The sequence below is a fragment of the Phyllopteryx taeniolatus genome, chromosome 17, assembly GCF_024500385.1.
Source record: "Phyllopteryx taeniolatus isolate TA_2022b chromosome 17, UOR_Ptae_1.2, whole genome shotgun sequence".
In the NCBI taxonomy this organism is placed as follows: Eukaryota; Metazoa; Chordata; class Actinopteri; order Syngnathiformes; family Syngnathidae; genus Phyllopteryx; species Phyllopteryx taeniolatus.
In genome coordinates, this window is record NC_084518.1 from 22,209,737 (window position 1) to 22,222,560 (window position 12,824).

At 44.5% G+C, this 12,824-nt stretch overlaps 1 protein-coding gene across 3 annotated transcripts in view; it reads right to left on the reverse strand.

The window, feature by feature from the left end:
- Window positions 1–3,867: 3,867 nt before the first annotated feature.
- Window positions 3,868–12,824, reverse strand: part of flrt1a (fibronectin leucine rich transmembrane protein 1a) — a 53,002-nt gene continuing 44,045 nt past the window's right edge. For all 3 annotated transcript variants that reach the window (XM_061751772.1, XM_061751775.1, XM_061751773.1), the window contains one exon: window positions 3,868–10,792. In XM_061751772.1, the coding sequence (XP_061607756.1) occupies window positions 8,661–10,792 (2,132 nt within the window). In that variant the 3' untranslated portion in view covers window positions 3,868–8,660. The remainder of the gene's footprint in view (window positions 10,793–12,824) is intronic.

Consider the following 12,824-nt stretch of genomic DNA (forward strand, 5'->3'; position numbering starts at 1 on the left):
TCACGGCCATTCAATGCTGGTTTTCGGCCTTGCCGCTTCCATGCAGTGATTTCTCCAGATTCTCTGAACCTTTTGATGACCGTAGATGAAGAAATCCCTCAATTCCTTGCAATTGTACATTTAGGAACATTGTCGACTATTTTCTCCCGCACTTGTTCACAAAGAGGTGAACCTCGCCCCGTCTTTGCTCGTGAATGACTTGAGCAATTCAGGGAAGCAATCATGGCACCCACCTGTTCCCAATGAGCCTGTTCACCCGTGCGATGTTCCCAACAGGTGTTTGATGAGCATTCCGCAACTTTCTCCGTCTTTGTTGCCACCCGCCTGTCCCAGCTTTTTTGAAACGTGTTGCAGCCATCAAATTCCAAGTTAATGATTATTTGCTAAAAACAATCAAGTTGATCAGTTTGAACATGAAATATCTTGCAAATCATTGTATTCTGTTTTTATTTATGTTTAACACAACGCCCCAACTTCATTGGTAAATGAAATCGATGTAATCCACAGCGAATCCTGTAATTTGATCAGGACAAAAAGCACATTGATCAGGCTTTGCTTGGAAGGAAACTGGATTGACTGATTGATTGGTGTTGGTCAATGAAGGGCAAGACTAAAGGAAACAAACCGCAGAGTGCCAGAGCAGGCCTGGAGTGGAGTTGCACACGTGTGGCTAAAGCGCGACCCCCTGATGGGCCAAGCAGAGTATTGAATCAGACCGAGACAAATGGAGTGTGAGAGACAAATTCAGACATGTGCCTGCTGACCTCAACTGGTTTTTTTTTTACAACTAATCAATAGAGGCAATTGTGTGTGTGTGTGCGCGTGCATGCGCACAGCATGCTTGTTTGTGCCTCTCCCAATAAAGATCAGCAACTATGACATTACCTCAGCCGTGCCTCCCTGGCCTCCCAACCTTTGCACATGATTCTATTTAATTTTGTAGCCCGTAATCTTATAAAAAAAAAAAAAAAAAACGGGAGCGGTCTGATGCACTTAGACCAGCCCAGTCATTGCGCTCAATGAGCAAAGTGGCTGATAAAACATCAGGAGAGCAACTACAATTCCTGACACTTTTTCAAAGTAACAATGGATTTATTTCCACAAACCGGTTCATTCCCAACTAAAGATACCAAAAAAAAAAGGATTTATTCTTACAAACAATGTCAGAGAAAGAACTTGCAAACCTTCGTCCACGGCCCCGCCGCCCCCGCTCTCGGCTGTTATTGCCGCTTTGGATTGCACGTAATCACCGTTCAAGTTTCGAGGGGCCCCCGATGTATGACACAGCAAATCCACACATGAAATCAACGCTTCTCACGCGTCGAGCTCCCCCTTGAGCATGTGACGGTGGCAAAGAAAGAGTGGAAACCTCGGGCAGAATTGGGAGCCATCCCGCCCGTAATTGATTGCTAAAATAATGGAACATCAACTGTAACACTTCAAGGGCAATTTTTGAAAGATCTATTTGTCATTCGGGTTTTGCGGGTAAGAGAAAAGGGCATCGAGGTCGGAACTGCCACCTCCGTGTTTAATGAGTCAATGAAATCCAACAAAGCATCCAGTCAAACCGGCGCAGAGATGTTTGGAAATACAGGTTGTCTTTAGGATGGAACGATGACATCAACTCCCGAGCAGTTTGGCTTTGATTGGATTTCATTTCATACGTTTGGAAGGACTCAAGTCTCATGACTAGTTGCAAATCCAGCGACTGGTTCTGGGAAAGAACCAATAGAAACTGTTTGGAAAATGGCAGTGCATTTCTAAAATAAAGGAGAACGCAAAAAAAACAGTCAGTCAGCTTTGCTTGGTTGAAAGGCACATGGGGGAAAAAAATAAGAATAAAAATGAGTGAATTGTCAATTGAGGAGTCAAGTTTGGGCAGCACAGCGAAATAGCGGTTGGCACATGCACCTCACAGTTCTGAGGTTTAGATTTAGATTCTGAGGAATCTCAGCCGCGGGCTTCCTTTGGTGGAGTTTGCATGTTCTACCCGTGCTTGCGTGCGATGTCTCCGGATATTTGGCCTTCCTTCCACATTCCGAAAACTTGCACGTGAAACCAGCCGCACACTGAGCGAAGCGACTTCATTAGACGGAACGAGACAATCGCGAACACGTTTCCGTCGACGAGTGCCGACTCGCTGCAACAAAACAACGCGACGCCAGGCATTCTCATCGGAAACAACATTTTGGACAATGAAAGAGTGCCTCGCTTGCCGAATCAATTTGCTGCTCGCTAACTTGCTCACGGATAAAAAGGTTGCTCATCATTATCACTGCGCTTATATTTCAACATTGTTAGTTGGACGTGTGCACCCCTTGTAATAAGGGAATTTGATCTTGGCCTACTTTTGCCATCTGTAGCCAGTCCAGGCTCATACATTGAATAGCTTCCTGCGTGTTGGCAGCTGACTAGATGGATCAAATTCCAACAAGAACGATGAACTCCTTACTGTATCTTTTTTATCATCATCATTTTTTGCCCCCCTCACCTGTTTTGTTCTTTTACACACACTTGCTGGGCACAATTAAAGGGTTGTTTACACAATGATTTCAAACTGTATTCTTTTACACATCATATATGAGCATTTGTTTTGAAGGGTTTGCTATTTCTCTCTTAGGGGGCACCTACACTTAATGAATTGCAGAAACAAACTCTTTTCAGTATCCAATAGGATGAGCGTCCATTTTTTTCCACATTAAAAAGAGCCCAGTTCAGCAGATTGTTAATGAGGCTATCGTTCCTTCTTCCCACTAAACCGCACACACAATTTGTCAGCCCCTACTCCTCCATAAACGGTGCAGTTTATATGAACCAAATGCCCGTGTGTACAGCACATAATACATATAATGAGGCAGACTTATTTATACCTGTGCAGGGAACGGGCTGGTGGCGAGATGATGGCAGTCACAATTATGCTAACAGCTGGGCTGATGCCTATTAGACACAAGGCGATATCAACCTGCAAACAACATAAAAGTTGCAAAACATTGCTATAAAAATGACATGTTTATCATAAATCAATACTGTACTGGCAAAAAACCACAACACAGAAATGAAACTAAAAAAGCATCCCAGCAAACGAAATCAATGCAACATCAATCAAAGTAGTATTTGACTACTAAATGTAACATTTAGGAAAATATAGAAAACCAAAATGATGATTATTATCAGAAGATTATGAGGTCATGTAAAATACAGATACTAGATACTGTAGCTAGATCAAGGACATTCCAAAAAAGAGGTGGGACTTCAATAATTGCCCAAAACGTATAAGAAGAAGACAAAAGTTACCAAAATGTAAAAAGCCTTTAATGAATGGGCCTAGGGCTTGTACATCTGGGCAAAAATCCATCACACAGCAGTCACATACCCTTCTTACAAAATGATTTCTTGTTGCCTTGCTGTGACATTGTGTCGAACAAAAAAAGGCATGAAAGTCATTTGCAAATGCACACAAATAATCTTCAATAAAACAATCCACAGAATGATTCACTATCTAAGTAGACTTGCTTTTATAGATACACAATCACACGCCATTGGGATGTGCCAAAAACACAGACAATCCCCCGCCGTCTGCGTTCGTCGGCACAGCCAAGTTGCATCGGCTGCAGTTTTTCAGTAACTGAATTACTGCAGTATCATCAAATGACTCTCGTGGAAAGCTTTTACTAACCAAGAGCCCCGAAAAGATTTCTTGTCCCTTGATCTAATTATAAAATAGCTATTCACTCGACAGAACTTTGTACCAATCCGGAGGACAGTTTCAGTCTTTACAGTTGATAACAACCAATTTGTCCTGCAGTTCCATTTTTGAAAAAAACAAAAAAAAAAAAAACCCAAAAAAAAACCACAACAATTTTTGGGGGGGGGGGGAAAGCGTATTTAGGCAAAGCTAATCTTTATCACAACCAGTTGAGGGCTTACCCCGCCTCCTGCCCGATGACAGCTGGGATGGGCTCCAGCATGCCCGCGACCCGCGTCTCAGAAAATGGATGGATGGATAATCTTTATCAATGTATTCCTTATATTCTTTGTCTTAGGAGTTAATCAACCCATAAGTGTTTATCATCTGCATAGCAGGCCAATCAGACAGTGAGACGTCGCCATAATCCCTTTCTGCGCAATATCCTCTGTTGGCCTCATATTTCTCATTTTGAACTTCCCGTATACATTTGTTTTCTCGCAGCGCAACAGGGGATTCATAGGGGACCGTCTTAAATCGTCGAGCAGTGAGGCCAGAAGCAGGTTTCTACCCAAAGCTTCAGGTCACGCTCACTTAAGCTGTCCTGTGACTGACCGCGGAAAGAGGATCTTCTTCCATCTCTGAGAGTGCCGAAGGACACAGGAAGACACAGCAAGTAACCGAGCTGTTGTCGAGCATCCACATGACGCATCTTTCCGTACAAACACATTGCAGGTATCGTATGGCCGCGATACCTGCAGTCAAGTCAGGAGTCATACCGTGGCCGAATTTTGAGCTCAAATGATTTTTCAAATCTGCAAATTACACAAGAAAGTGGCACAAGACAAAACCCATTCACAAGAGCTATTCATACCAAATCGCTTGATTATTTTCATGATTGTTTTACATTTTGACAAAAAGTTTCATGTCCAAAATTCCTCAGTACAGGTATATCCAATGATGACATTATGGATTGGAATGCTCTATATTTTGCTACAAGTCACCAAAACCCTTGAGAATGGTGCACAATGTTTTAAGTGCAAATTGACTATTGTCCAATGAGACCAGGCAGCCATATGAATCATTTCCATAAAGGGTAAAACATTGAAAAGGGCTTATATTCTCCATGATTCTTTTCCAGCCAAAAGATGCCTCGTCGGCGAATACAAACTCACTTTCACTCTTTAATTTGCCCAGGGGAATCATTTTGCGCCCAACTTTGTCGGTATTAAAAGTTCCCACTCTCCTGGGAAGACTTTGCAATATGCTGGAGTGTATTCGTGCGAGGGCTTTTCTCACAATCGCTGTAATAGTTCATCCAAAAGCGTCTGATGGCGGTGGACAAACTTATGGACGGCCAAAAGTTGCGGCTTTAGAATTGTCCAAAACTTCAGCAGAACGCAAGTTAAAATAGAATCGTTTATTTAGCCTAGCCCCTAACTGATCATTGAATGTTATCCAAAGTCTCAACTGCTTTTATCAAGGACGCTTCGTGGAATCCAAGGACCATTGGTAAAGAATCATTTCCCATTGCTCTTCCATTCATTTGTGTTTGCTTGGGACGCACACCAGCATGTTGAAGAGCTGCGAATCCAATTAACCGGTGGCGAATGTTGCTGCCACGACAAACTGTTTACGGCGCACCGCAGCAGTTGATTCTCGCTCACACCTGCAACGAGCCCGCGGGTCCGCAAGGTGTACTTGCAAGGCAATCTTTTGAATTTTGCAAAACGCAAGGAAGTTCAAGAAGGAAAATGACACAAATAAAACAATTCAATTCAAACACTGGGGGCATTTCACTCTTCTTAAGCTCTTAGTTGGTGGTTTTCTTGAACGCGTTTGAGTGCAATAACCAGAAGTCCGTCTCTCCAATCCGAAGCCATCAGAATAAGACACGACACTTGCGGGATTTCTCACGACAGCCCGACAATTGCTCAGTGTGTACAAGCAGAGGAGAAAATGATAACCGTCGTCACGATACGTTCGCATCCCATTTAAGGAATTGGCAAATTGTTCGCACAAAAAGAAAGCAAATATCAGAGCACAACTTTCACCGCGGATCCGTAGTATTTGTTCTCTTCAAATTGATTTCATTGGACTTTGCGATACCTAATACAACTGAGAATGTTTGTACAAATCATGACTTTGATTTGCAGACAAAACAATTATTTTCTTTGTCCAAATTAGCAAATGATGGCAAAAAGTCCAACAGGTCCTCCAAATACTCAAGCATTTCTTCATTGAAGCTCGGAGTCCCAATGATCTCGCTGCTCGGCTCCAATTCAAAATCTCGCTGGTTTTGTTTGTTTCGCAAAGTTGGTTTCCATTCCGGAAGTCACGTTGCTCTTAGTCGTGAGGTGAAATGACAGGTTTCAGCAATAACAAGATTACCAAACTTTTATTGATTCCATCTGATGTCACACAAATTCAAATTTGTATTTCACATATACACCTTATGCAAATAAATGTATGGCACCCTTTACTTTCTGGAGTTTCAGAGGGGAAAAAATGCTTGTGGCCATGACTATGTTTATACAAATGATGAGAAGGTATGTGTTAGAGATGGGCTTTTTATTGGATTGAGTATGGGGGTGGGGGTCAATTAACACATTTGTTTTTTTCAAACGACTGTAAAGGCATGATAGACTCTCTCTCTCTCTCTCTCTCTCTCTCTCTCTGAACGTCTGTTTGGATGCCTGTCTCGCATTGACGAATGCTGCCCGGAGGAGTCGCCATAATGCGGCTTTTGCTCAAATTCCCACAGCTGCTGGGATGTTGTTCTTCTTTAGACCCTAAATCATTTGAGACTGGATCAATGGCACTTCTCTCAAACAATTATTTCAATAGTATTCACATCTGTAGTTTATTATGACTGCAAAATAGCAATTACAGAATGTCAACATTCCTTTAACTAGAATGTATCCAGGCCTGGGAGCTTGTGGGAGCAAGAAGAATTAGAAATTGCTCTGACATTGTTGTCAGAGACCACTCTTCTTCTTTTTTTTTTTTTTTAAACTCAGGCAGGCGCAACAATGAAGGAAGCACAACTCGTTTCCCTTTTGGAAGTAACATGGTAGTAAACAAGATTAAGCCCGAGGCCCAATTCCCAGCTATTCGTGGATGAGCCAACCCATATTAATGCACGGATGAGCGTCGTCATGACGAAGCTATCAATTTTGGGTCTTTGTCACCGTCTGGAGATGTAACTCTCTCATTACATTTATATTCCTCTTCTCCGCTAAGTGCTCATACAATCATAAAAATGTCTTTTACTATCCAAAGAACAAACAGCAATAAACCTTTGTCATCAGCCTATCGTCGATCCGCTCGCTCGCCCGTCGTCCGTGGCTTGGATAGCCCGCTGTGAAGGTCAAATGTGATGGCTAATTTTTCCTCCTTGCGAGGATTTGCCTCACACAGGAAGCTCCCAATAAATACACTTCTGGGCCACTTCAATTTGTTACTTTCCCATTCTGTTTGTCCACAACCTAGGCCAAGAGTAATCAGCAGATGCCAAATTGAAGTTGCATGGGTTCTTATTGAAAAATACATATCATATAATGTGTACACCTGGAGACTCCTTTATCTATTTAGGTGAAACTGTTTTGGTTTGGGTCCATGTTTGTCGTGTGCTCATTTAGTTATTGTGTCCACCTGTTGTCGTCAACCTTCTACCTCGTGTCGACCAATCGGCTCTCTCCGTCCGGCCACTCGCGTCTCGTCCAGGTGTTCCTCGTTGTCTCGTCGATCTGTTTGCATTCAGTTCCCCGGTTTCTTTCGCTTCTTGTCGGTTCACTGTCATTGTCTCCGTCTGTGCCATGTCTCCGTTACCAGTCATGTCTTGTTTCCGGTTTTAGGTTGGTTCGAGTGTTTCTTTGTCACTTTGATCATCCGTTTTGGGACTTCGTTTAGTTTGCTTTAGCCAAGTTCCTTGTTTTGCCCCTTTTTTGGGGAAATCAAATCTAAAGTTTTTCCTCCCCTGCACTTGGGCCCTCCACGTTTTTGCCTTGCCTTCCTCGCCTTCGAAAAAGCCAATCGTGACGGAAACAATTCAATGTCTCAAGAGTGGGGTTCGTTCATGAATGAGAAATATAAGGGTGAGCAATTTTAAAGAGCATTTCAGTGTAGACAAAAACATATGAAAGAAAATAAATAAAAAGATGTGCAGGATGATGTGATGGTTTCAAAACAAAGAACATTTTCAAACAATCCACTTAAGACCAACTGTAATTACACGCTCATGTCGCGTCCCATGGCAGTAGTGCAACGCGGCGATGCTTGAATGTGAAAGATCTGAGGTACGACCAAGGCTGACCAGTCAAAAAAAAAAAAAAAAAAAGATCTTCATCCTGCCTAAAACTGAAAAAGGGCATGACAAGCTTGACTTTAAGACAAGTGGCTATTTCATTTTTGAATTCGAACAATTCACAGCTTGGCAAAGCCCTTTCCCTGGATAGCTGGTAGGGCACGACGATAGAATCGAGGCGCGATAGAACCAACGGCTCGATGAAATTTCATACTGTAACCGATGAGCGAGAAGGAGATGAGTGTCAGAAATGTCAGTTCATCATCATTTCCATTCAAGATAGCGACTCCTGTTTGAGAAGGACTAAGCCGTCCGTCTCCACCATCGTCCGATCTTTCCACAGTGTATACATTCTTTGCTTACATGTCACAGAGAGGAAGCATACACAGTAAAACATACACGGGCCATTACTAAGATGTCAAGAAACGGTCCACTGCGCATTTACACAAAGGATGTTTTGTCTGCTCCGAGCAGTGAACTGTCCCCACACAGTTTCAGGTCCAGATCGTCACATACTGTTTTCTTAGTGCAGAAAACAACAGGTAATATGGAATGGGATACCAGAAGTCAAAGGCACAGAAGGGTGCTTCCGAAGTGTCCGTGTGGAGGAATATTGTGCATCTGATACAGTTTACAAATGATTCTGCGGTCAGGATCTGGTACAATACATCATGTGTAACAGTAGTCTATGTCTGGGATTCCTCCTTCTCTGTAACCCCTGTTGGTGCTTTGCCTCGCATTGGACATATGATTGGCACCTTTGTACAGGCCAGTGCCATTGGACGGGAAGATGGTATGAATGATGTAATCCTCTTGTAAGGGTTTAGGCTGCATCGGCTGGCAAGCTGACATCGGTGTCATCTGCAACCCCGGACCGCGGATCTCTAATATGGTATTGTCTTTCTTGGTGCCTGACTCAATGTAGTCATCATAATTCTTGCTTTTGCGGGAGCCGTTGCGAGTGTAATGGTCTCGGGAACACGAGTGACCACTCCTGTGTCCGTACCAGCAAAAGATGGCAAAGATAAGTGCCAACGATACAATTGCAGTAGCCCCACCAATAATCCCCGTCAGGGGCAGCACTGTCATAGGTTGGGAATGATTCTCTTCGTCTTCCTCCAATGGGCTGGGATCAGCGGTTTCCGCTTTTGCACACACCAGAGCTTCATCAGAGTCAGCTTCTCCTGAAACCCCGCCTTTATTCTCTGAGCTGGCAGGCAGGGGCACCATACAGATGATGTAGCTCGAGCGCGGTTGCAAGGAGGTAAGCAGATACTCCCGGCGATCACCCCGGACCAACGTCTCCGTGATTGATCCCATGGCGTTACCGATACCTAGTCGGAGCCAACTGAGCCTGAAGGAAGAACTTGGCTGCGCTACACTCCAGGTAACACGGACACTACTTTGAGAGAGAGGCTTCACATTGAGAGCCAGACTCTTCCCTACACCACTGCTGCTGAGAGTGTAGTCCAAGCCGGAGTCGGGAAGCCTCAGACCGGGACGCTTTGACCGGAGGGTGAAGAGGGAACCTTGGGAAGGTGTGTTGGTGGTAGAACTATCCGCTCCACCAATACTTGCTCTGTCTTTAGTCCCAGCTGTCCTCACCACTTCACACTCCTCCATCTCAGCAGTCAGGTCTTTCAAGGCCATTTCTCGCACCCTTTCAGGCCCCTGGCAGGTGAGACCTCTCACTGTGATTGAATTACCACGGGCGCGTAACCAATCATACAGCCACCGCAAGTTACAGCCACAGTGCCAAGGATTACCTCGCACCAGCAGCTGCCCTAAGTTGTCCAGATCTTTGAACAGTCCCCGTGGCAGGGTGGTGAGATTATTTCCAGAGAGGTCCAGCCTTTGCAGCCTGTGCATGCCATCCAAAGAGCCACGGGGCATGTGAATCAGGGCATTCTCCTGCAGCGAGAGACGCTGGAGATGGGCACTGGGAAGGTTGACGGGCGGAGTCTGAAGGGAGTTGCGGACTAAGGACAACTCCGTCAAGTTGGACAGACGTGAGAATGTGTCATCGGCAATGCGCTGATTCGCCAACAGATTGCCGTCCAAAACAAGACATCTCAGTGAGGTGAGGCCACGGAAGGCATGCGTGGGAATAGTGGAGATCCGGTTGTCGTCCAGACGGAGTTCTTCCAGAGATGCGGGCAATCCTGAAGGGATGCTAGATAGGTGATTACGGGAGAGGAAAAGAAGGCGCAATCGGGGGTTGTCTGCGAAAGCCTGGTCCTCAATGCTGACGGTGGAAATAGAGTTGTCGTCCAAGTGGAGCTTCTCCAGTAGCGGCATCCGAGCCAGAGCGCTACGAGGAATAGTGCGGATGTTATTGTCTTGCAAATGCAACTCGCGGACAGACGGTGGCAAGTGCACGGGGAATTCATCCAGTTCATTGTCATAGAGGTAGACTACATGTACAGTAAGCTGGCGTTCCAAGGAAGTGGGAAGGCCAGGGTTGTTTATCTGGTTGTTTTGAAGGTAGAGGACAGATGCGGAAGCCGGCAGTGAGGGGATGGAGCTCAGGCCACGATCATTACAGTAGATGAAGTCTTCGTCGCATCTACACACGGATGGGCATATCGGGTCTTTTTCTCCAACGTATCCTTGGATTGCGGCTGCGGCAAAGTCAAGCACACACACGAACAGTGTCACGATGAGGAAAAGCAACGGCAGTCGAGCCTCCAATTTAGCAAGACCGAAAGGTGCCATTATGATGAGTATGGGGATCGGTTTTTGTCCCGGTCTTTTTGAATCCTCAAATCGCTGCGGTGAGCTGCACTCCAGTGACCTCGACCCTGCAAGACAAAGAGAAAGTACAGTTAGCAAAGATGAAAAGTAACTGCTTTGTTGTCACCTGGGATAAACACAAAGACTATATCCAGAAATCATTTTTAATAACAACAAATGATCTGCTAAGGATTTCCTTCATCATTGTGCCAATGATTTTTAGCAAAATAAGCAAAGATGACAGCACAGTTAATAATCCTTTTTTTCCCCAGACGTCCCCTCTGCCGTCATAAAAATGACGCTTAGCTGTCAGTCCATTTCAGCTCATAACCAAGATATTAGCTTCCACCTATTCAGTTGTCTCAGCCGATTCCCTTTCACGGTCGTGCCATTTTTAGAATTCCTTTATTTTCGGTTTCTCAGTGTGCTACGCTGTTCCTCATCCACCCCAGTTCCACTTGTATCAGACTTAATCATTGTCATGTCCGTGTTGTGGTTTTGCTCATGTGACCTTCCCGGACCGATGCCCCCCCGCGTACACTCAAGGCAAGAAGGGTCTCGGAACAAAGCCAGACCACCAAATTAAACCGTACTGCAAATGCTCTTTTTGACTGAAGTGATCATGACAGATTTGGACTTTGCCTTGTATTTGATTTTATTTTCCACTGAATGTGCAAAGCGTAGTGAAAAGCAAAGTTGACACATTCGGTTCCACATTTAGAATTACGTTCGCCATGTTGATAGATACGGAGACTTAAGAATATTCTAAATTATTTAAGAGAGCTTGAGAGTCTCCAGGAGTTGCTAGCAGATGGTTCCATTAGCCCGACAGAGCTGAAGGCACTTTTCATTATCAAGAAGGAAGACAACGCACAAGAGTTTAATTTCATCATTTCGGTGAGCCGAGGGCTATTTCTGATTGAAAAAAAAAAAAAAAAATCACGTTTAAAAAGTATGTATAATGAAATATTTTAGCTGGAGAAGGTAATGTGGACAGTATATGCGGGTGGAACTTAAAATAAATGACATTTTCACAGGAGAATAAAAGCAATTCCATATAGGCACGCTTTGCGAGGTCATGGACATTTGAAGTGGTGTACAACTGCACTCCTGCATACTGAGAGATGCTTGTAATAAATGTCTACAAGTGTACATATTTATCTGACTTCCTTTCTGAAAGTGTTAATCCGAGCCGGTCTGATCGCAATAGTACACGAGTGTCCGAGAAATGCGCATGACATGGGTAAAAGTTCTACTGGCCTTTGGAAAGTGTTCTCTCACGAGATGGTCCCAAAGGAAATCACCTTGCTAATTCCTAATTCAGAAGATGCCATAATTGTCCGTTTGTCCTTCTCCCAGGCTATCACGTCACATGTCTTGGGAGGTGGAGCGTTGCTTGCACGATCATTGCTTGCAGTCGACGGTATGTACTTCTCTCGACTCTGCATAATAACGGTACACGCGAGCACGGTATAGCATAACTACATTTCTATACAGTGCTTTGAAAACTGCGAAAGTACAACACTCCGACAATGCCACCTTGAGCCCGGGGCTCATTAGTCGAACCTTTATGGCCCACTCAGCATCACACGCTCGTTGGAGTATTGATTTCCTTGCAAATCCGAGTGATCTGACAGAGGCGGACAGCGCTCATGCAGCTTATCGTAGTCTCGAGGCTGTAAATGGAACAATCGGGCCACCGGACAAAGGAATGTCAACTCTGTTGGGAATTTACATTGCTATTTATAAGCCAAAATGCTCAAGACATCTTACGTGGGAATACGGGTCAAATTGGAGCTTTTTCAAAGTCAGCAACCAAAGACCCAATTCTCGGATGTCTCCTGACCGATTACCCCTTCGCTGCGGGATGAGCGATTATTCCTCCCCGATCTGCTCCGAAAACGGTCGGGGCCCGACAATAGTAAACCTTAAAGCTCTTAGATAATATACTTGCAATCGCAAATCCTCGTGTGAGGTCAACACGGCTGAGCTTCGTGATTGTGACGCGAAACGGAAACGTAGCCAATTAGGAATTAGCACGCGCTGTTGCCAGACACAAATTGAGGAGCAACGGATGGTGCAAAATGTCTCCCGAGTTAC